This window comes from Elgaria multicarinata, chromosome 7 (genome assembly GCF_023053635.1).
Source record: "Elgaria multicarinata webbii isolate HBS135686 ecotype San Diego chromosome 7, rElgMul1.1.pri, whole genome shotgun sequence".
Lineage (NCBI taxonomy): Eukaryota > Metazoa > Chordata > Lepidosauria > Squamata > Anguidae > Elgaria > Elgaria multicarinata.
In genome coordinates this window covers 58,624,099-58,647,676 of record NC_086177.1, presented here as the reverse complement: position 1 = coordinate 58,647,676, position 23,578 = coordinate 58,624,099, and the positions used below count along the sequence as shown (strand labels likewise).

The 23,578-nt window shown below is 39.7% G+C and overlaps 1 protein-coding gene across 4 annotated transcripts in view; it reads left to right on the top strand.

The window, feature by feature from the left end:
* Window positions 1–23,578, top strand: part of ZNF521 (zinc finger protein 521) — a 332,567-nt gene that overhangs the window by 26,388 nt on the left and 282,601 nt on the right. For all 4 annotated transcript variants that reach the window (XM_063130654.1, XM_063130653.1, XM_063130650.1 and 1 more), the window contains one exon: window positions 10,237–10,416. Coding sequence is in view for 2 of the 4 variants with exons in the window: in XM_063130650.1 (XP_062986720.1) it covers window positions 10,237–10,416 (180 nt within the window). In the remaining 2 variants the exon portion in view is untranslated. The remainder of the gene's footprint in view (window positions 1–10,236; window positions 10,417–23,578) is intronic.

The window sequence follows — 23,578 nt, the reverse complement described above, 5'->3', positions numbered from 1 at the left end:
GCCACTGATCCCTACATTTAAGTCACTGGGAGTTTTGTAGCCAAATCCTTAGATCAGCCAGCAAGATTTTAGGTTGCAAATCTGACCTGTTCATTAAAATGAACAGTTATAAGGAGGTTAATAGCATGTTGTTCATTATAATAGCTCCGTTTTTTTGTTTGTTTTTTAAAAAAGTAGTTTCTACAGTTTAAGCAATGATTAAGTCCATTAATTTGTTTGATTACTTGTTCTGCAAAGTAATAATTAAATAGTCTTTGCTCAACAAAATGATCATGCTGGATGCTTTATTGATACTTGTTGATGGATCTTCATAGGAGGCTTGGTAGAAATCTTAAGGGGAAGTTTTGCTTTTATTCGCTGTACTTTCATTAGATTTAAAAAGCCGAAAAGCTCATCACAATTAGGTATAGACTTTAGCTAAAATAATTCCTTTACAACATGAATAATACAAATGTAAACTTACTATATTAAATAAACTAATTACTAGCATACTTTTCTCACCCAGTAAAACTAGATTCATCTCTTCATTAGTATTTACATTGTCTATGTTTCTGATATCCTCTCTAACATTTTCTTGGCGGGCAGGGGGCAAACTAGCTATCCAAATTCAGAATCAAGTATGGAATTTTCTTCTAGTTTTTTCTGGTAATGCCTATAATTAGTTGGAGAAATAAAATTCCATTAATGTTTTTATTTGAAAGAAAACAGTGGGCTGAGACTGGAACATTGTGAGAAGACCGGTTTGTTGCTTCATCAGCTGTTAAGGATATTAGTAGTAAACCCATCTCATCGCTTTGCTTTGCTATTAAATCTTCTATGTTTCACCATTCTATAAGTAACTGACATGCTTGCATAATATCCTCTTTTGTGACATAACACTCTCAGCTGTCAGGACACACACTTTTTGAATTTTCCATGCTTCGTGATGTCAGAATGAACCACATTATTCACTTCAATTACTAATATTTCAGTGCTGTTAGAAATATTACACACATTCTATTGCGAGGGTTCTTCCCTTTTTCTTCCCCTCCCCCCTTTCCCCTGCCCCATTGGGGAAGATCCCAAATGCTGTAGTTTTCTTTGGCAAAAAAATGAAGATCGGTATCCAGATTTCTGTGCATCTTTACTGTTTATTTTATAAAACAGTATCCATCAACTGAAACAATTAAACATACCAGATGCTGGTTAACACGGGTGGGAAGGTGCTGCTGCATCCTGCTTTTGGTCTCTGGTCAACTGCTGGTGGGTCACTAGGTGAACAGAGTGCTGGACTAGATGGTTCCTTGGTCTGATCCAGCATTGCATTTCTTGCGTTCTTAACGTTTTTATCTTCATTGGCACTATTGAGTTCGCAATCCTTTGTTACAAGGGAATTTGGGTAGTTATATTACCTGTTGCAAACCATCCTGGAAAACATTTATTTGAAGAATGGTGTCTAAATTCATTAAATAAACAGCCATAGTTAGCATTGATGCAGACATAGGGCCAGTTCACACATCACACTGCTTGTGACTGGCTTGTGCTTTCTGTAAACAACCTCCAATCAGCCCAATCAGATGTGGTGAGCATGATGTGCGAACCCAGGCTGTTGAGTTGTTTAAGGTCTAAATAGCATAGCAGTTAACACAAACCAAATCAGGGGTTAACCCATGCATTTGTTTTGCCGTGTTCCTGGGTCATTTGCTGTGACATCTGAACCTGGCACTCTCAGTTGTTGAGAGAGAAACAACCCAAGGGGCCAGTTCCCGTGTTCAAACAGATCACTGTGGCTCATTTAAGCCATAGTGGGCTACGCATGCATGCCAGGCAGGTTTTGAATGTTCAGGCTAGTTATGTTGTCTGAACCTGGGGACTGTGGGTTATGCGAGGGTTAAGCAATGGTTTTTTAACCCATTCATAACCCATGGACCCTGAATTTGCATGACATGACAAGTAGCGACCAGTGCTTGAAGATTAAAAATGGCTGCTGGCATGCACAGGCACACGATGGGCTGGTTGATTGTACAAATAGGTCCCATGGGTTAAAACTATGTGTTCTTTCTCTCTCAACTTAGAGTGCTGGGTTCAGACGTCAGAGCAAACAACCCAGAAATGAGGCGTTCCTGTGTTGTTTGCTAAACCAGATGCAAAGCTGAATTGGCGAGTGGGTGGGAGGCTGCTTGTTTACTCACGCACAATCCCAACAGCCCATGGCCTAAACAACCAATGGGTTCTCAATATGTATGGACAATTATGTTCTGTTAAATCAAATCAAGGAAGGGATAAATTTGTCTAGGAAAGGAAAAAAGTAACTTGAGGTCTGAAATTGGGAAATGTGTTTGAGCTGTCTAATTAAATACCTAAAATTTTAGTTAACATAAGGTCTTTATCCAACAAACTTATAGTCAAAAGTTTTTTGTTTGTTTTTAAAGCCGGCCATGATGGAGTGTCGCTGCCTCACACTAAGTGGGGGTGGGTAGACTCTTGAAAACTTTTACAAATGTATTTATTGATAGATGATTTATGTGTTGGTTGCTTCATTTTGACATGGTGTTGCATGCTGTAACCTCCCCCCCCTCCAATCCCAACCCACAGCCTTCAAGCTGATTTAGAAAACCTTCGGCTGTTTCACACATTTAAGTAGCATGAGAAGCCCCATACATGCTGCTGTAAGTTTTCCTAGTAATACTTTGTATCAAAGGTCTGGCTCTTTCCATTAAATGTGCTTTTTATGGAGTACCAAGTTATAAATGTAGTGCAGCTACGGCATATTAATCTTACTGCAGAGATTTAATGAGGCAGTTGTTTTGCGATGGACACTATTGGGAGCAGACAGCGACAGAGTTTTACTTCACCGCTGAACTGCAGAAATATTCCTTTCCTGGTCATAATTATAACCACATGATCTCTTAGTTTTCCTTCCTTTTGCCAGCACTTTTCCATGCAGAAGTGGCTTGGAAGGAGGTCCATTAAAACGCAGTCAAATGGACTGGAAACTGGGCTTTTTTCCTGGTTAGTTTGACATTTTAGGCTCTTGATCAGCAATGGATCCTTGTTGCGTGGAGAGAAATATGCAAGATGAGTTTCAAGCATACAGATTGTCTTTGCCAGTCTGCTGAGATGGCTTTTAGATATTCATTACTTTTTTTTTAACTTGACTTTTATATAGGTTATAAAAAGTAAATGTGGTGAAACCTAATTTTAACATGGACAGGATAGAATTTCTGCTGGTTGGCCTTAAACCAATCTCTTACTGGAAATTAATTGAAGTCCATGGGTTTATTGCTGCTAACTCTTCTAAGCTTTTGCAGTTTTTCATTTTCCTCCAAAGTTGCTGTTTTATTAGACCAAGTTACAGCAATAACATCCCTTGTGAGGAGAAGGAAGAAGATGAGAAAGCCACCTGCCAGGACACAAAGTAATGGGAGAAAATACACTACTTAAATTTCCATTTATAAATAATGTTCAGCATAATCAGGAACAGAAAATACTAGTTCGTTTACGTACTATATTAATGGCTGGAATTTATTTCAGAGCCAAATCTGACTCTCTTTCTCTCTCCCTCTCTCTCTCTTTTTCTTTTGCATTAATTAATTTTTATAAAGGGGATCTTGCGGATGGGTTGGTGATGATGTATTTGGTTGTGTTATATAGAGAGGGTGATTTCCAAATGGCAAGGTGAATTGTTTAGCTAGTGTCATTGTCATTTGGAACTTCTCAGTTTCCAACATTTCATGCTGGGGACCCATTTCAATGATGGATAACCCAACCACAGAAATAGGTTTCCATGAGCAGATTGCTTGTCTACACGCGCACATGTGTGTGTGTGTGTGTGTGTGTGTATGTTTATCAATTCCTTGAACCCAGCAATCTTTCCTTATATCCAGAGATCAGCAAGAACAGAAACAGATTGTGAATACATTAGATTTCCGCTAATGTACTTCTGGAGCCCTCTCCTCCCTTCCCTTATCGGAAAAGGTGGATTCAGTGTAGATGTTCCATCCTGCCAATCATTTGTTCGGCAGGGGACAGAATCTGCAATGCCACAGATCTCTGGAATGGTACTCATAAGATAGTGATTTTAAATCTAGGTCAGTAGTTGTCAATCAAAGGTAAATTTTCTTTGGTAGGGCTCCTCCCGACTTGGAGCCACTGGGGGTAGTGTTAGACGAACTTCATGGAAAGGTATCATTGAGAAGTTAATGTAACTGGAAATGGTGATATTTGAAGGTATGTGGAGAACGTGTCATAAGGCCAGCTATTCAAATCCCATCCCTTTCATTGACACCATTAAATGCAAATATGTCTGTCAGCCCAATATTGGACTTATACCACATGTGAAATGCCAAAAAAACCTCCAGCTGATGATGGGTATACACCCATCCATCATAATGAAGGAGAGTGAGAGAAAAAGATAGGGATACAGTTAATGCATTTAATATTATGTTTGGTGCCCAGAAAATTAATGTGCAAACATTGAATCTAATAACTGTCAAAGAATTTACATTCTGGAACTCAACTTCCATTTGTTTTAAAAGCTAATTTCCAGTCCTCATGGTTATAGGGGTGGGGAATGGAAATATGTGGCCATTTTCTGGACTAGTCAAAACTCAAAAGTGAGGTGGTGGATGAGTAGTAGATACAAATATACAGAGTCCAGATAATAAGATTTGCCCAACCTATTTTGGATGAAGGTTTTGGAATTTCTTGGTGCAAGTTGTACCCAGATAATGTTGATGTTAGCCATTGAACCAATAGTTCATCAAAGCCTGGCTGTAATTATTTCTCTGTGTTGTCATCTTTGCTGTTGGAGGTAGATCTTCCTGCCCACTCGAGCACCATTCAACCACTTCAAAGTATCTGTAACTTTATTTTATATAGTAGAGGTACCTTTTCAGGAATAAGGCAATAGTGGAAATATATTCATCAAGAGAGGCAGAGGCTGCCACAACTCATTACACAGGGGCTGTGACTGAACCCAGGTCTCAGAGGTTTTCCCCCTTAAGAGTTGACCTAAAAACTAACATAGCATTTTGCTAAAGCAGACATTCTGAAGTTGCAGCAGAAGGGACTAAGTTGCCTGGCTCCCGTCCCAGTAGATTTGTATCTGTGAATGCATAAGTGGAGACAACTCTCCTTTCTCCCCCCCACCACCACCACATAATGTCTCTCATTATGTAATTAAAAAATAAACAAACATTCTGATCTTAATAGCAAGGTCTAATCTTTGTAAGATGCATTCTCGTTATCATAAGCAGTTTTTTTTCCAGGTTTCGTATCCTAAGCTATGTGCATGTCTGTTATGTTACTGGATTCTTGTTAAGGGCCAGAATTCATGAATAATAAGTACTGAACATAGTTGCATCCCTTTCTCCCCTCTAGCATGCTACTTAAAGGAAAGTCAGACTCTACCCCTTATTTTAAAACAAACAGGTCTGTAAACTTTATGTGCAGCATTTAAATAGTCATGTTAAAATTCAGACCCAGTGCCTACATTTCCCTGAGTGCTGTCAGTTTTATGAGATGAAACTGGGAGCTTGAGCTGAACATCTAATAGTATGCATTGTGCACATGCTGCCTTCCAACAAGTGTTTAATGATGTCGGGGTCAGTTTGCAACAGTTAAGACAATTATTTCTTTTCCTCCGCTGCTTATAACCTAGTGGTATTTTTAACTGCTAGGCTAAGGCAGATGCAGAGGTTGGGAATGTACTTACAAGTAAGTATGGGATCCAGGTAGTGTGTTAAAGGGAGTTTAAAAGGGCTTTCCTTGTTGTTCAGCATGTGTTGCTTTGGGGCAATGTAACACCCACATTAAAACGACATGGAAATTAGCAAGTACACACTTGTACACTATGTCCTTATATGAATATCACCTGTATACCATCCTTATATTAGAGCTATATTATTTTTTAACCATCTGTAACTTTTGTAAACTGCCCAGAGAGCTTTAGCTATGGGTGGTATATAAATGTAATAAATAAATAAATATTGTACAGGAACCATCACCAATCACATTTTTTAATACTGTGTACATGGAGTTGGGCTAGATAGACCTGTGCTACTTGATGTCCATGTAATATATCATGAACCACTGTGGGCTGGCTCTACATATGTTGCTGTTTCCTTACTATTGGTGTAACATGAGCATCTTTGGTTAAGAAAATGTACTATGTACATTCTGATGTACTACGGCAGCCATAACGACTGTAAACACTTCCCAAAGGAATTAATAAGGAAAGCTTTGCATGTGCATTTAAGTTTGTGCTAATAGTTTGGAGGTCAAATGAACTTCGATAGGGCTGAAAAACCCCATAAAACCTTTATGTAGATTTTCTGCAACTCTGTGTTGCAGATATTCCGCAACTATGATTAGGTTTGAATTGCAGTGTGGTGTTCCAGGGCCTACCCTCTTAAATCTAGGGGAAAGTCAATACTTTTTTCCTTACAGTTTTTGAGCTCAGTTCTGCTACTGATGGAAAAACTGAGAAAACAGAAAACCATGCATATAAAGTGCCAGAGGGGTCAAAGTGACTCTGCAAAATGGTGTTTAATTTTTCAATTAGTCTTTGTGTCTACAGAAGCTTAGACCAGATCTTTCCATTTCTTGTGAGAAAGGAGCATGGAGTGAAGCACTAGTCCTGTTCAGATGTTCCTGAAAGGGCTTAATTAAATATGTGAGTGTAGCCACACCCCAACATCATGTGGAATGGCCTGCCAGAGCAGACTAAACTTAACAATCTTTTAGCATTTGAGAAAGCTATAAAGACTGATCTATTCTGGCAGGCTTATCCAGTGGTATTTTAGGATGTTTTTAGGATGTTTTAATAATGTATACTATGTTTTTAAGTCAGTTTTATGTATTTTATAATTATTGTTTTTCCCTGCCTCAATCCAAACGGAGAGGCGGGTAAGAAATATGTTGATGATGATGATGATGATGATGATGATGATGTATATGACGTCACGCCCTGCAGGTTTTTGCACATACAGTGCAAATGCCTGAAGGGATGAAACCTATGCATGGTCCCCTGCTATCAGATGTACACTCTGTATGTGTGGATGCCCAGGGGGTGACATAACGCATCTCCATTCATGTGTTTTAATTGTGCCGTTTCAGGAATGCCTGAATAGGATTGATATATTGTCTATTTATATTAATGAGCGGCTATTGGGCAGTATAAAAATGCAATAAATAAATAAATAAAATATTTTCATAATATTTTGTGTATTTCCCCCTTAATATTGTTACAAACTGTACTCATGCTCCATAATAAACCCCACAGATTCACAGAAGTCCTTTACAAACCTGATTTATTTATTTTTTTGAAAGTGCCCCCCACAGTCAGAACCTTCTTTGTGATCCAGCAAATTGTTTATTGATCATAGCTATTTGTAGAGGTTTTTTCGGGGGGGGGGGAGGGGTTGTTTTTTAAAAAACTAATTCTGCTTTTGGGCTCATTATTAGAATGTTGCAGTTGATGAACAATTGGTGCTATTCAAGTGGAAGATTGCCAGTTAGGCAATAGCTGCCATCTAACCCTGTAAAGTATGTGGCTGTCTTGCAATCACAAAACATCCTAGTGTAGGAAATTGGCATCTAGAGAGGGAAGGAAGAAGAAGATGCTAGGCCAGACTGTGGTTGAGAAATGAAGAACACATTTAGAGGGTACTGGACAAACTATAACAGCTTTTTCACCAGTGTGATGCTTGCCAGGAAATTGGCTATGAAGAACTTGATTAATTGGCAGATTGAAACCAATAAACAAAACCCAAATCCTGCCCCTTTTAGTGTGTCTTTCCTACCAATCTAGATGTGTGGTTAGGAGTATTGTTGGTTTTCAAAGAGCTGTATCACTTTTTAGTAGAGGTGGGCGGACTGGTGTCATTCCATTCTGTTTTTCCCCTGTTCCCCACTTCCCCCAGTCCATTCTATCCCATTTCTGTATAAATGTTTGAATTTCTTTTTTTAAAAATCTGCACACATTATTTTCTGTCTACTTACATTTTTTTGTGAGGTAGTCCAAAGGCTTCCTCTTCATTTTTTTTTTTAACAAGCTTCATTATTTGTTCTACTGCTCTATCCTCAAATTCGTTCTAAATATTTAGATTGCTTTTTTGAGAATAAGTCCAGCTGGTCCGATTCAGAAAGAATATACTTTTTGTTTACATGCAATAACAGGACTGTCATAATGGCATTGGCCAACTTTGCTCTTACAGCCCAAATGTATAGCAAAATTTCTGACCTTGCAGAATGTATGATTGGTTTTAGCGTTGTTTTTATTATGCTTGTTGTAACCATTGGTTGAAACAATAACGCTTTACTACTACCAACAAGCCAAAGCCGCCTGTAGCAGCTAGGAAGTGAGGCTCTTGTTCCTGGTGTTGAAAACTGGGGCTGGAAATTCTTTTGGGGCCCTTTGGCAGGTGGGGTGAGGTAATGCAATGTAATGGAAAAGACATGGCTGCCACCATGAGCCCACCATGCTATTTTCAATACAATGTCCCTGATCGGCTCTATTGTTTTACTGAAAAAGGAAACTTTTCTCAATGAAGGGGTAATTGTTTTATTTGCAGATGGTGTCAGGCTTAATGCTATCCCCGGGTGCTTTATTTTTTATGGTTGTCTTGGGGTACATTTTACTCCTAACTGGATTGATACAGTACATTTTTCTAGCAATGAAGGATTAACATGTTAAAGCTGCTTGTTAGCAGATAAAATGCCTTGACGCATTCATATTAATTACTGCATGATGCTGGACAAATAAACTAGCCTACCAATGAACACAGGGGATCCATCATATGTGATGGCACTGCACCTTCTCTCTCTCTTTCTCTCTCGCGCACACACCTTTACATAAAACGCACAACTTGTACATCCCATTCTCTTACACTCATACACATCTTCCAACACAACATTCTCACACATACAACCATTCATACCAGCTGTTTTCTCTGTCTCTCACACAAACCTCACCACCATTTCATGTGCAACAGATTTGTTCTATTGAGGGTGGCGCTTTTCAGTCAAGAAAAGTACAACTGTTTGGATGCATGCTTGGCTCTCAGCCCAGGATGGCTATACCCTGGATTCTCCCTCCATCACCCTTTTCTCAACCTTCTGGTTCAATGCACTCCTTGCTCTAGTCAGATGATGGTTTTCCATTTGAGAGGAGGGACTTGAATTGGCAATATTATGGGCCCAGGGACTCTGTATGCATGTATGACCCTGACCTGCTTTTGGAGGAAGGTTGATGGAAATCTGCAACCACCTAGTTTATAAATATATTTTAGTTACATTTTTAGTGCCTGATTAATTTACCTCCTCTGCATATAAGTATTTTTTTCTGTGTTTGGTGTTCGGAAGTAAGATAGAGATGCTACCTTTCCTGCATCATGTTGCCAAATCTTTTTTAAAGCATAGATAATTTTCTGAAAGTAGCACAAGAAGAAACCATAAATAGTCGTATCACTTTTGTACTAGTCATACAGAAACCTGAAGTCGTATTAAGGGATTTGTGACAATGATTTACAATAAGTTAGAAGCTCTTATTGTGCTCATCATTACTATCCTGGAATTAGAACTAGATTATGTATACCTGTTAAGACATATAATGCTGGAAAGGAGCCTCCTGGTTAGTTATCCTCTGCACTTTAATACTTCTTTGCTTACTTCCAGACAGTTTAAATATTTTTAAAACTTTTGATTTAAGACATTGTTTTTTAAAATATATTTAGCTGGCAATACAATAAAATAAGCTGATCATTCGGCTGTTTAGTGAAATGAGACAGTTTGATTCTCATGGCATTTGGTTAGCTTTAGCTTTAAAATATAGTTAAAACAAAATCTCTTGAATTCACTCACTGGTACGTTTTGTCTTTTTCATTAGATAGTGGTGCAGAATTGTAGAAGGGATTTATTCTTTTAAATTATTCAAGTGATGAAAAGCCCCCAATAGTTGTATTAAACTTGTCAAAATTAACTGTGACGAATGGAAGTGTTTCTCTTGCAGGGGGAGTGCTGTTTGGGAAAGAAAATCATGGAGAGCAGAAAGGATAGATGCTTCCTCTGTTTATTGAGCAGTAAAATCTAGCATAATATTCATATGCTGCAGGCTCAAGCCAAAAGCATGTTTCTATGTGTTGAATAACAACAACAACTACAATAACAAATCCGATCTGAATCCTCTTTCTTTCTTTTTTTTTAAAGGATCTGCTCTTTAAAAGCCCTATGGTGATAGCCTTTATTTCCTTTCAGATCTGAACTGTAAGCTAGAAGACAAGGCAGAAGATGGAGAGTTGATAGATTGCAAGAAAAGGCCGGAAGAAGGGGAGGAGTTAGAAGAAGAAGCTGTGCACAGCTGTGACAGCTGCCTCCAGGTGTTTGAGTCACTGAGTGATATCACAGAGCACAAGATTAATCAATGTCAGCTGACAGGTAAACAATACTTATCACTTTGTGTCTCCTTACACTGCTCTATTTCTGGTTTCAGGTTGCTCCTTCAGAGGTGCTCTGTCTGTGTCCCCACACTTCTAAAATATTTTTTCTGAAATAATTCTGGACCAAGGTTGTACAGCGAATGGGTTCTACTGAGATTCAAAGGGTGTATGGATCACTACTACTGCAGCCTATTAAATAGTCTTGTACTTCCCTTGGCTTGTTCTCCCCTCTGAGCTTCTGCCCTACAATTTTATTGACTCTTGTTCTGAAAAAAAAATGACATGGGTACAACTTGTGTTTGCAAACTTAGATGCAGCTATGGCTCTTGTTTCTTTTTAAAGAGGCGCGTAGTACTCGCATCACACCAATAATTCTAGCATGCTGATCACAGTGGCTTAATGAGAGGAGCAGCTCTGCCCAGTTGTGACACTGTGGACAATAGTGCTAATTGGTGTTTTACTTTTGGGCCTATAGGCTAGAGTGATGTATGGGTCCTTAACAAAGATGCACTTTCTTGGTGGCTTTTCTTAGCAATGTTTGGGACTGGCAGAACTGAATACAAATCTAATTCAAGAGACTTAACAGAAGAATATGCCCTCTAATACTGGGTGAGGAAATAACCCCATGTGGTAAATCACTGCAGGCATTTTGGTTGTGAGACTTACTCAGTACTTAATAAGCTTTCTTGAAATCTCCTTTGGCCTCAGAAGCGTGAGGAATTATGTAGAAGCAATCCAAAGCAGCCCAAATCCTTGCAAATCAATCCAGGAACTCTAGCCCAAAAGAATACAGTGTGGGGCAGTTCCAGGAAATGATATGAGAAATTCAGGTGTTTTGACATCGAAGTAATTTTTGAAGTGATTAAGAAATGTCTGGCTCAGCACTGGCAACAGCACTGTCAAATCAAGCATTTTTGTCATTAACCTACCATAGTGGGAATGAATATTGTCTCATGAAAATAAGTTAGATTTGACTTAACTGCTAAAAGTGGGTCATGGACATCATTCCTACATGATTGTCAAAAGTTAGCTATCATAACAGGATGGGCCAAATGCAAGAGGTGCTTTTGAAATTAAGATATGTGGACCCACCTTTTGCAATATTATATGTGGCGCCTCCAACAGTATAGGCAAAGCAGTCAAGCGATAGCATACTTGTGTGCCTGAAGAGGGCTGAAACTCGGTGGTAGGGCACATGCTTTGCATGCAGAAGATGCGAGTTCAACTCTTGCATCTCCAGTTGAAAAGGGGCCCTTGGGTAGCAGGACTAGGAGAAGACTCTTCCTGGGCCTTTGAAAAGCTGCCTCCAGTGGCTAAAGTGTTGGACTGGGAGTTGGGAGATCCTGGGTTCAAATCCCTACTCAGCCATGGAAACCCACTGGGTGACTTTGGGCCAGTCACAGACTCTCAGCCCAGCCTACCTCACAGAGTTGTTGTTATGAGGATAAAATGGAGAGGAGGAGGATTATATACACCGCCTTGGGTTCCTTGGAGGAAAAAAGGCAGGATATAAATGCAATAAATAAATAAATGAACTTGATAGCTAGATAGCACAAGGCTAGAGAGCACAGAACTATAGCACAGGGCTAGATGTGACTCAATTTAAGGCACCTTTCATACACAGAAGAAATGTGTTGAAATCTTTATCTGCCAAGTAAGGTTTCAACCAGTGACAGCATATTCTGTGTTCTCTTTTGTATGCCTTTTTGCTGTTGGTCTTTTAAAACATTGTTCTAACCAAGCTTGGTTAAATTAGCCCTTTCACGTTCTTGACAATTCCTTAGGCATTTCTTATTTGTGTCTAGCAAGGTGCTGCTGTCTGAGGACATTCCCCCACGCCAGACTTTACTTAATGTCTTTCAATTAGTCATTTTGTTTGCATGTTTGGTAAACTTTACCTTTCACCACCACAAAAAGATGACTGCCTCCATTTTTCCTTGTTCACCCCTTTGTAATCCCCCTAACGTATCTCACCCGGAGCTGGGTGTTGAGTTGACTGACTGCAAGCAGCGTGAACTGAATATCGCGCAACTGGGGAACTGAAGCGAAAGGAGGAATTCCTGGAGCACTGCTCCTGATCCACTTCACCCCAGGTCATGCTGGAGGGCAGAACTTGCCATGCTAAATGAGGGTTAAAATGGCTCTGCCACTTGAGTTAATTTAAAAAGAAATGTTTTTCAAAGAAAGGCATTGAATTCCCTAAAAAGAGAAGAAGAAAAAAGACTAGTGTCTCAGTGTTGCTGGAGAAGTGGCTATTTTTGATTGGTAGAAATCAAAACTTTTCAAAATAATGAGGATTTGAAAATCAAAAATGCCTTCCTTCGTTGGAGGATTGTTTCTCTTTCCCTCCCACTCCTGAAATAATCTGAAAGTTAACGAAATAAGAGTGTACTGTGCTTAAGACAAGGATTATACACTCACAATGGTACACTTCCTAGAAAGTACCTCAAGTTTTTAAATTCTGTCACTATTTTTACCTCCTGGCAGTTTTTGTGTTAGATCAGTAGCGCATTTGAATTGAAGAATAATTATGAAACCTATTGCCAAAAATGTGTGTCTGTGCTCAGTCCAAATGTTCTGGGAGATGATACCATGGCTTCATTGGGTGCCAGGCTCTGTTACAAAATATATGCAGCAAATGGTTTAGTGTTGGTAGGGGAACGATATGATTCTCTTATACAATTTTTCTGGTGGCTTCATTTTCCCAATAAACTGTGAAAAAAGAATAGAGGGTGAACAGACGTTCAGTAAACATATTCCAATCCCAAATGCTGAGCTTGGATGCTTGAGGTGCAGCCCAAGACAACCTGCCTAGGAAAAAAACCCATTGAACATAATGGGACATACCTTCAAGTATCCGAACTAGAATTGTGCCACAAATTAGGCTGTTAAGTCTTATGTGTGTGTTTTTTATTCTTAACATGTTTAATTGTGAACTTATTCTAAATTGCAGCATCATGTTTTGTGTAAGTTAAATGCATTAATGATGTGATAATATGACCCAATAACCTGAAGATTGACCAGCTTGGTACCCTCTAGATGTTTCAAACTTCAGCTCCCATCAGCTCCAGCCAACATGACTGATGATCAGGAATGCAAGGATTTGTAGTCCAAACAGCACCAGATTGGGAAAGGCTGGTATAGATTTAGGACCCTTTTCTGCAGGCGCAGTGAAGTTCTAATTCTTCAGACCATATTCATATACTGCTTTCCCCCTGGAGTTGTATCTCCATAACTCCACACAGTTAAATCCTCTTTAAAGAGGGTCAGGGAAAAGCCCATGCTCAGATAAGCATGGGTATCCTGCTGCAGGCCAAAGCATCTTATTACTTCAAAAGTGTAACCAGCAACTATATCTTTTTCCCCGTATTTTTCCCAATCCAAATTGGGACTGCAGTGGGGGTGGGTGGGAAGGGTTAACACTAACCTCAGATTTCAGGTCTCGGCAGGGCTGAACCCTGACCAGCAGCGATCTTATACATTCCTATATTGGAGCAAGCCTAATTAAACTCTGTGGCATTTAACATCTGATTGGACATATATATAAGATTGTGCTGTAAGTCTGTTGGTTTCAATGGATTGTGGTTAAAACCATAATTCAAATATGCATTGCCAGCCTGTTGTACATTCAGTGCTCAAATATTTTCCAGCATTGGAGATAATTTCACGACAAAATTCTTCAGAATTCTGCCTAATTGTGAATGGAACTGTGTTCTGGCACAGGCAGCCCATTTTCTTCTTCCCACCAAAGCAACCTCTAAACAAACCAGGAAGGTTGCTACTATTGATGCTGCAGACCCATTGATACAATTTCATTTTATTACCTGAACCATGGTGAAAATGCAAAGGCTTGTATCCAGTGGTGTCGTGCTGTGAGTGGAAAGCATTTACCACTTGCAGGAGCTCCATTTTCATCCTTGCACAAGTCCAAGTCAAATAATTCCAGTTCATTATGACTTCATTAAGGTAGGTGTTGCTTGTGCTAGTTGTGCTAGTTACTCCACTAATTGAGAAGTTCATTCCTAGCTGAACACAACTACATGTACATTTTCCACTAGCCTAACATTTCATACAACCCAACATCTACAAACCAGGTAGAGTGTAAATATTCGTATCTGAGGAATTAGCCTCCTTTAACTCACTGTATCTGGTACAGGGCATTGATTTAGTTTAGAAATTAATTATAGGGCTGAACATGCTTACTTTCTCTGTATTTAATATTAACCAACATTGTTTAAGAGAAATGTCATATTTACTATTTTTAAAAAATGCAAAATAACCAGTTTTTATCCACCATGACCTATGCTGAAATAATGCACAGGCCACCAGTCACTGTCCCAAAGCAGTGGGACTTGCACTTGACTGTTCAGACTGAAAAGTGTATCTTATAATATTGACGTTACAGGAAACTTCTATCCCATATTGATGTTTTTCCTTTTGTTATCTTCATACAGTAGGGTTTTTTTGGGGGGGGGAAATGACCCTTATGCAGGGCTGTACATACTCTTCGCACAATAAAATAATGAAATACTATTCTCTGCCAAGGTAATCCAAAGTGTGTGCCAAGAAAAGCTGAATCCAGCAACCTGTATGAATGACGTAATGTTGTTTTACTTCTGCATTGAAGTCCTGCTCTTGACCCTCTGGGAATCTCTTTTAGCCATCATTCAGCCATATGAGATTTCAGCAGGCAATGACCACAGTCTTGAGAATGTATCTTCAGAGCTGTAAGGACATGGAAACTTTCTATTTTAGAAAAATGAAGCAGAGTCTCCTACCAAAGTTTGTGATTTTCCTGTGTTGGTGCAAACCTTCAGAACATTTTCAGGATTTATATCCCTCCTTCTCAACAAGGTCTCAGAGCGGCTAACGGCAAAAGTATACACAATGTTTTAAAAAGCAAAAAGCAATAACAATTATCTGCCATGCCCTTGGATGTCTCTTGTTTCCAGATTAGGAAAAAGAGTCTTGTGACACCTTAAAATAACAAAAATATTCTGTATACAAGCTGTTGAGGACTAGAAATTACTTTGTCAGATGCAATGAAGTTGTATCTATGTGTGTGTGTGATTACAAACACAAACAGTTTGTAATCACACAAAGCCATGAAATCAAATGTGTGCAAGATAAAGTTACTGCCTATGTTACCTTTAATTTATGGCCTTTTGCCCCATTACATGCAAGTATTTCCCCCCTCTGTCGCTGTGTCTGTATGCATACCAATGGAAGATAAACACTTCATGTATCTGAACAAAGCTGCCTTACAGAGCATTTTCAACCTATCCTAATATTATCTTGTACGGCTGCAAACTCTGCCTAAAGCGGGAAAGAACACACTGTGCCACTTCACGCCTCCCTCCTCTTCCACATCACAGCCCATTGTGTCACTGCATCACCACTCACCTCTTTCTGCAGTCCGATACCAATGGGTTGGTGAATCCACTCCGGGTTTCAGTCAGAACCAGTCAGAACTCTAAAGAAGTTGAAGGATCATTACTTTAGCATCTTCACTAGTTCTGACTAAAACCTGGAGCAGATTCACTACCCCACTAACATTGGAGCCACCAGCTTCCACTCCTTTTGTGGGAACTTAAGGGTAAATCTTTATTGTACTTTGCCAGAAGTGTGGTTAGTTTAGGCCTTCTACATCTTCAGTAATTGGCATGACTGAACAAAATTCTGCAGAGATTTTTTCCCCGAGAAATCTGTAGCCCAATTCCAAAATGGCTGATTATGAAGAAACTTTGTTTAAAGAAGTAGAACTTCACGTTCTTAATTCATTATTTGGACTGAAAGGTCACCATTCTTAGTAGGAAATATCACCTGGGAATGGTGTAAATGTAACGGAGATCTCTGACCTGTTAATAAGCGCCAGGAGAAGGAGATAGGGATCATTCCACAATGTGCCCTGGGGGTACTTTTCTTTTAAACTTCAAGCAGTGTAGCTGGAGCTGCTCAACTTTTTATTTCTTTCAGTTTTACCTTCAGGGGAAAATTGATCGATTTGGAGATGATTATTCCATAATCTCTGAATCTTTCTTTCTCCACCTTGCAGTGGGAACTCCTTGAAGTTTAAAGGCATTGTGTTTCCTCTGTGCATTGTGCAGTGAGCCCAAAGAACATATGGGGACAGGAGTCGTCTTTAACAGACTGAAAGCACACACAGTTTGGAACTATAATAGGTCATGTTTTATACTGAGGCTGTAAATCTTGAGTACAAAAACTTGTCACGGCTTATGATGCCTCCTTCCCCTTTTCAGTAATTTCTGTGATGACGTTGGTACGAGAGAGCAGTCACAAATGCTAGAGTACTCACGTGAATTGAGATGCGAACGCATGCATTCCAAATATTTACCAAATGATTTCAGCCTCATGAAACTAAAATGGAGCATTCTCTCGCAATTTTATTTTTCTCCTTGATTTTATTTATTTTGTTACATTTCTGTGCCCCCTAATAGCTGACGCTCTCTGGGTGGTTCACAACAATTAAAATCATAATGCAGGATGATAAAATACAGACGCTTAGATACAATATAAAAATTTAAAACTACAATATAAACATAAAACTCCTAACCGAACAGAAGCTAGCAGCAGTGCAAAAATTTAAAATGCAATAAAAGATCTAAAACAAATTGAAAAACTAAAATGCCTGTGAGAATAAAAATGTCTTCATCCAGCACTGAAACGAGCACAATGTAGGTGCCAGGTGAGCCTCTCAGGGAAACTCATTCCACAACCAGGGTGCCGCTGCAGAAAAGGCGTTGTCTTAGTAGCCACCCACTTCACTTCCTTTGGCAGAGGCTCCCGGAGAAAGACCACCGAAGTTGATCTTACGGACTGGACAGTACAAATGGGAGGAGACAATCTTGCAGGTAGCCTGATCCCAAACCGTTAAGGTTTTTGAATGTTAGTAGCAGCACTTTGAATTGGGCCCAGACATGGACTGTCAGCTTTGATATTGGCTTCGTAGCATTAAAGAATTCCAGAAGAAATGTTACAAATGAATTAAGAAGAGTTGCCAAAATATCCTCTGATACCAGAGCAGTATAGGCAAGGGAATCCTCAAGTTCACTGCCGGCATTGCACCGGTGTGAATCTGCACTTGGGTGTAAAAGGATTCATATAGAACCTGCTGAAATAAGAAAGTAGAGGGGATGTTCCCTCTGATTTTCTATTCATTTGCTCAGTGCTTTAAAATATTTTTATGGGTACATGAAAATGTTATAATTAATAGATTTATATAGCATTTAAATTATTTAAATATCTTTCTTTCTTTTTTTCTTAGTGGTTAACAAAGAAAATACATTAAAGGTGCAATCCTATGCATGCTTAGGTAGAAAAAGTCCTGCAACACCCAGCACTCCCTAGCTAGCATGGCTGCATGCAGAATGCTGGGAGTTGCAGGACTTTTTTTCTGTCTGCACATGCATAGGGTTGTTGCCTTAAATGCATTATAAAACATTTATAAAAACATTGCAACCCAAGTCCTCATGATTTTCTAGTGCCTTAAATTTTATACACAGCCCAGGACACATGTGTATAAAATAATGTAGCAGACTGGCAAAGTGTCATCCTCAAGGAAATGGTATTTCATGCAGTGTGGTGGTGGTGGGGTTGTTAAATAATGGCTTACAGAAAAGCCTGGTCTTTCACTGCTTTTCTGACTGTGAATGGGAATGGTGTGTCTCATTTGTTTTTACTGCTTCAATCCAGCGGGACGTCCAGTTTTAATGACTGGAGGAGGGTTTGGTGACTCCTGTAGAGAAGGCACAGGGAAGGGTCAGGTTTTTCAAACACAATGCAAGCCCCTTTGCCAGACGTGAATATTAACAAAAGGAAAAGTGGGAACAGCAGATTCTGATTATTTGCCTTCTTTTGTTGAAAGCAAAGTTCAGCCTATGTTCATGAAGTGCACTTTACCGAATTACTGCAGAACTACTGCTTAATATCCTTTTTTTTTAAAAAAGCAACTCACCTTTGCCACAAACTCTAAAATATCTGAAGTTCTCAAAGTATCCAAAGCCTCAGATTAAGTCCATCCTTCACCTTGAAAAATTCCAGGCCATCAAAACATTTGCGCTTTGATTTCTGATTTTATACTCTCTCTCAGACATAACAATTTTAATCTCTGACCTTCATCCGCATGTTGATTAAACCATTTTTCTGTATCATCCTGTACTTGTACTTAATAAAACCTTGGTATTCAGATAGTCACGGGGTCTGAATTCCTTTCTTAATAGAAAACCTTTCTATGAAATTAACGGAGGCTTCTTAGAAACATTTTTTTTAACAAAAATCCAAATAATGCTCTTCTATCTAAAGTTAGAGTGGGGGGGGTTTCGTGGGGGGGGGGGAGTTAAACGCATTCTCATTCTTTTGACAGCCAGGAAAGGACTCCTATGCCTGCATCCACATGTAAACATGCTTTATGAATACGTATTAAATGAAGCTTGTTGCAGTTGCATATACTGCTTTCCAAATAAGCTTTCTGCATGTACATTCAAACATGGGAGTAATGCATGCTTTATTCAGAAATAAACCCTTTCAGAAGTAAAAGTTTTATTTATTTATTAAAACATTTGTATCCCGCCCTATATCACTAGGATCTCAGGGCAGCGTACAGATAAAATTATACAAAGAATATAACACAAAAAATATACACAGCTAAAAACAAATTAGACCATTAATCAAGCTAAATCCAGTATTGAATTTAAAAGCAGTAAAAACCAATTAAAACAGTTAAAACAATGTGCAAACTTGGTGAATTTAGCCATCAAAGTCTTTGTTAAAAAGCAATGTCTTTACTTGGCGCCGAAATGAAGTCAGCATTGGCGCCAGTTGGGCATCCAAGGGGCCTCCATTCAGTCAGGGTGCCACAACAGAGAAAGCCCTCTCCCAAGTCCCACCATAGCGTATGTCTCACGTTGGGATGCAGAGGAGGGCTCTTCCAACAGATCTCAAGTCATATATAGGAAGAGGTGCTCTTTCAAGTATTGCGGTCCCAAGCTGTTTAGGGCTTTAAATGTCATTACCAACACCTTGAATTCTGACTGGAAGCATATAGGCAGCCAGTGCAATGGGGTTTACTCCCAGGTAAATGTGCATAGGATTGCAGGTTTAGTCCCAGGAATTACAGCTTGTCTCTGAAATGTCATGTCGTGCGTGTGTGTGTGGGGGGGGGACGGACCAGTCCTGGATTGGGCCCAGCACAGAAATAAACCTGAGTGAGGCTTGGCAGAGTGTTAAGGTCTCTGGGGCTCGAACTGGGAAGTTCATGGCCTGCAGCTGAGATGCACATTTTGTGGAGGAGAAGGCCATCAGTGGCTACTGGTCGTGATGACTGTGTGCTACCTCCTGTATCAGAAGCAATAAGCCTATGTACATCAGTTGCTGGGATCATGGGCAAGAGGGTGCTGTTGCACTCAAGTCCTGCTGGCTGGCCACTCTGTGAACTGGATTAATGCTGGATTAGATGGACTTTTGGTCTAATCTAGCATGGCTGTTCTTATGCAGCCTGGAGAGCTTTCTGGAACAGTGTGAACTTTTCAGCCTTCCCCAACCAGGTACCTTTCAGATGAGTTGGACTGCAACTCCCATCCTCCTTGCTAACATGGCTGAGCCTGATAGGAGTTGTAGGTTGGGAAAGGCTGGCTGAAGGCTTCAGAACCATCTTCAGACATATAGGAGATCGTAATATTGTCTCCTGGGACCGGCAGGAAATATGAACCTCTGAATCATCCAGGTCTAGGATAAAAGCTAGGAACCTGACCTTCCAACATTGACCCTGTTCAGACGACATGCTTAGCCACGGTTTTAAGCATTTTGAGCTAAACGTTATGGCATAGCATGTTGTGTGAACCATTCCTAACCACGGTGGCTACATAACCATGGGTTAAAGACTCTCGCTAAGCATTTGCTACAAAAGGGTTAGCAGCCTAACCATGGCTTAGAGTGTTGTCTGAATAGGCCCATTGCATGATCAACAAGCAAGTACCTTCTGCACATCATAGAATTATAGGAAGCTGCCGTATTCAGAGTCAAACCATTGATTTCTTCAGCCTGGTGTTGTCTGCAGTGACTGGTAGCAGTTCTCCAAGGTTGCAGGCAGGAGGTTCTCCAGCCCTACCTGGTAATGTCTTTAAAATGGCTGGTCAACCCCCTCCCCCAAAAAACTATATTGTTCTGAGCGTTCAGTGATAAACACTGTTCTTTAATGTTAGAATGTTCCATTCTCTTATTGCATTTTATCAGTTTTAGTTTTGTTTGGGATTGTATTTTATTGTGTCTGTGGTTTTATTGTAAATCACCTTGAGCACGAAGGGGCGATTCAGAAATACATTAAATAGAAATAAAGAATGCTAGGGATTGAAGCTGGGATCTTTTGCATGCAAATCCCTGTGCAGAACACAGTGCATAGTATTCCCCTACACCTAAGCTGTATGTATAAGGATGTATACACTGGATTGTTTCTGCTGTGTGTGGGTGTGGGTGTGCATGCAACATTTTTGCTTTAGCAGCTTTTCCTAACCCTGCAAAATGGTTTGCCAATATAGTCTGTGATTTGGTAGGATAGCTAAAACCAAAGTGGAGCGGGGGAGGGACATCTATATTATGATTTGGAAATCATTCCAGATTGAGAAATCTCTTTGACCTTGGGAGCTCCACTATGCACAAGGGCTTCCCCTGCTTTCAAGGATGCCCCATTGACGTCAGTGGAACTACAGCTTCAAGCAATCTTTAAGATTTATAGACACTTAATGTGTGTATTTGAGAAGACGTGGGGCTCTGGCGTAGTGTGTATGCCAATAGCATTAGATTAAACACTTTGGCATCACCAAAGATTCATTGAGATTTTGCCTCCATTTGAGGGGGCAAACTTTTTCATAAAGCCCTGTATAATGGCAATGTGACTGGAAAGAACTGGAGTTCCTAGCCTGTAAAATATAAATCTCCTCCTAGCTACTCTACATTTTCATAATCTTTGATACATTCTTTTGGATTTTGTATGCTAGTTACTACATTTCTGTTTTTCTTTTGTATTTTGAATTCTTTTGCTGATAGGATTTTAGTAGTATTCATTCTTTTTTCACTGCATACTTTGCTGTCATTTTTATTCTAGCTGGGAGGGTCCCTCCTCACCCTTTGTTGTCTTTCCTGGTGTCAAAATTTAGATTGTGAGCTTGTCAGGACAGGGTCCTTTGTTATGCTTGTGTAACTCTGGGAAATATCTGCCACTCAATAAATACATCTTCTGGTATCCTGCGTCATGGACTGAGTGAGCTACTTACCACTGCCTCCAAACCTCCTCTTTCTCTCTGATATTTTCCTCCCTCATTTTGTTTGTTGGCTTCTTATATTTTCAGGGTTTCCATAGGGTCCAGTACATCCCAAAATCAACTCATTGGTTCCCAAGGTCAGTTTTGCAATATGTGAACGTTTTTGGCTCTCAGAGACATCTTAAAAATTAGATGTGGATGTTCCCTCTTGACTCATTCATAGCAAACAGTAATGCCAAATAATGTTTTGGGGCAACTACTTTTGCACATCTCAAATTCTTCCCTCAGAATCTTGTTGGGATGTGGCGGCAGTGGGGAGGGAAACCAATCTTAATATCTTTCCTTCAAGCAAATGGTATTTATAAAAGTCCTGACTTAATTTCACCATGATCCTTGACTTCAATGCACTCAGAGTAGTGTTAGCAGTGGATGCACAGTCAGTCAAATTCTATATTGGCTGAAAGGGAAGTTGCATAGGAAGCCATGAAATAGGATGCTGGCTCTCTACTCTTGAGTTTATGTTTTTTACACACAAAGCACCACTAACTCTGCACCTTGTAAGTTTCTCTGTTCTGCTTTGCCTTGCCTGCAGCCGCTCTGACAGTGAGTTTAATAATAACATACAAAGCCTTCAATGTACAACAGTGTAGACCTGGACAGATAATCATTTGGCTCATAGGTGACTTCTGACACTGTTCCTACATTACCAGTTCTCCATGGGCAGTGCTTATGCACAGAAGTGTGCAGGCAGCATGAGGGTCTTCAGGGAGAATGGGAGGTCCTGTGAATGCCTCTCATTTCGCATCCAGCCCTCCTTGCCTTGCTGCAGCATCTGAACCTGGGTCTGTTGGAAATCCTCCATACATGGGTGTCTTACTTGAAGTGGACTGGATTGTCAACCGTCTGTTTGAAGATCATGACAAATCGTTCTGGGTTATTTTTAGTTGCAACGAAGGAATTTGATCTTCCCTTCTTTTCTTGATATATCTCTGGTATTTCTAGTGCAGTATTTTGATACACAAGCACTGAAGGTCAAGTCTAGGACAGGCATTTTAGATAATATTTGCATGCTCTCAAAAAGCACGCCTTCTGTTAAGTGTAATTTATATTTCTGAGCAACACTTTCAATTCCTACTTCTATTTGACCGTAAGCGGCCTTCCTTCATTCTTAACAAGCCTTCAGTGTCTTAATGTTTTTGTTGCTCTCTTTTAGATATATTGAAAAACAACATGCCTACACAATAAAAAAAACAACCCACTGACATTTGAAATTTTTTTTTTACTTAGAAGTGGAATGTACGTTGTTAAAATTGTGTTTTGCTTGTGGCTATATGGGTAGAATACAATGAATGAAGGTAACAGAATGTTTTAGATAAACAATATCTAGTTTAATGGGTCTCACTTCAGAGCCCTTTATTTGTGTGGTCCACATATACCTCGAAAGACTCAAATTTAGTACCCCTTTCCCTCAGCTACTAAATTGCAAATAAAAACCTGCTTCACCTTAAAACACGTCACTGTTCAGAGGAAGGAAAGTACTACCAAGTTAGGAACAAAGCTCCTTGCTTCTTTCCTTCCTACATGGATCACTTCTTTAGCGAACACAACTAGCTATTTTGTAGCTATGCAGAATAGTTTTCAGTTTTTGAAACGGACGAGAATCACTGCTCTTTTATCCGGTGTTTCATTTAATCATTCACCTGTCTTATCAATGCAGACCATGCTCTGCCCTACACCAGATTCTCATCCTGTTCTGCATCCGGCACAGACCCCTTTTCCTTAACTTCAGATCTTTCTACCACTTTGCTGCACCCATTACTTTATTTCTCTTTTATATTGCTGCATGTAGTCTTTGCCTTTCCTGCTTGTGTTGCTCCAAAGTCT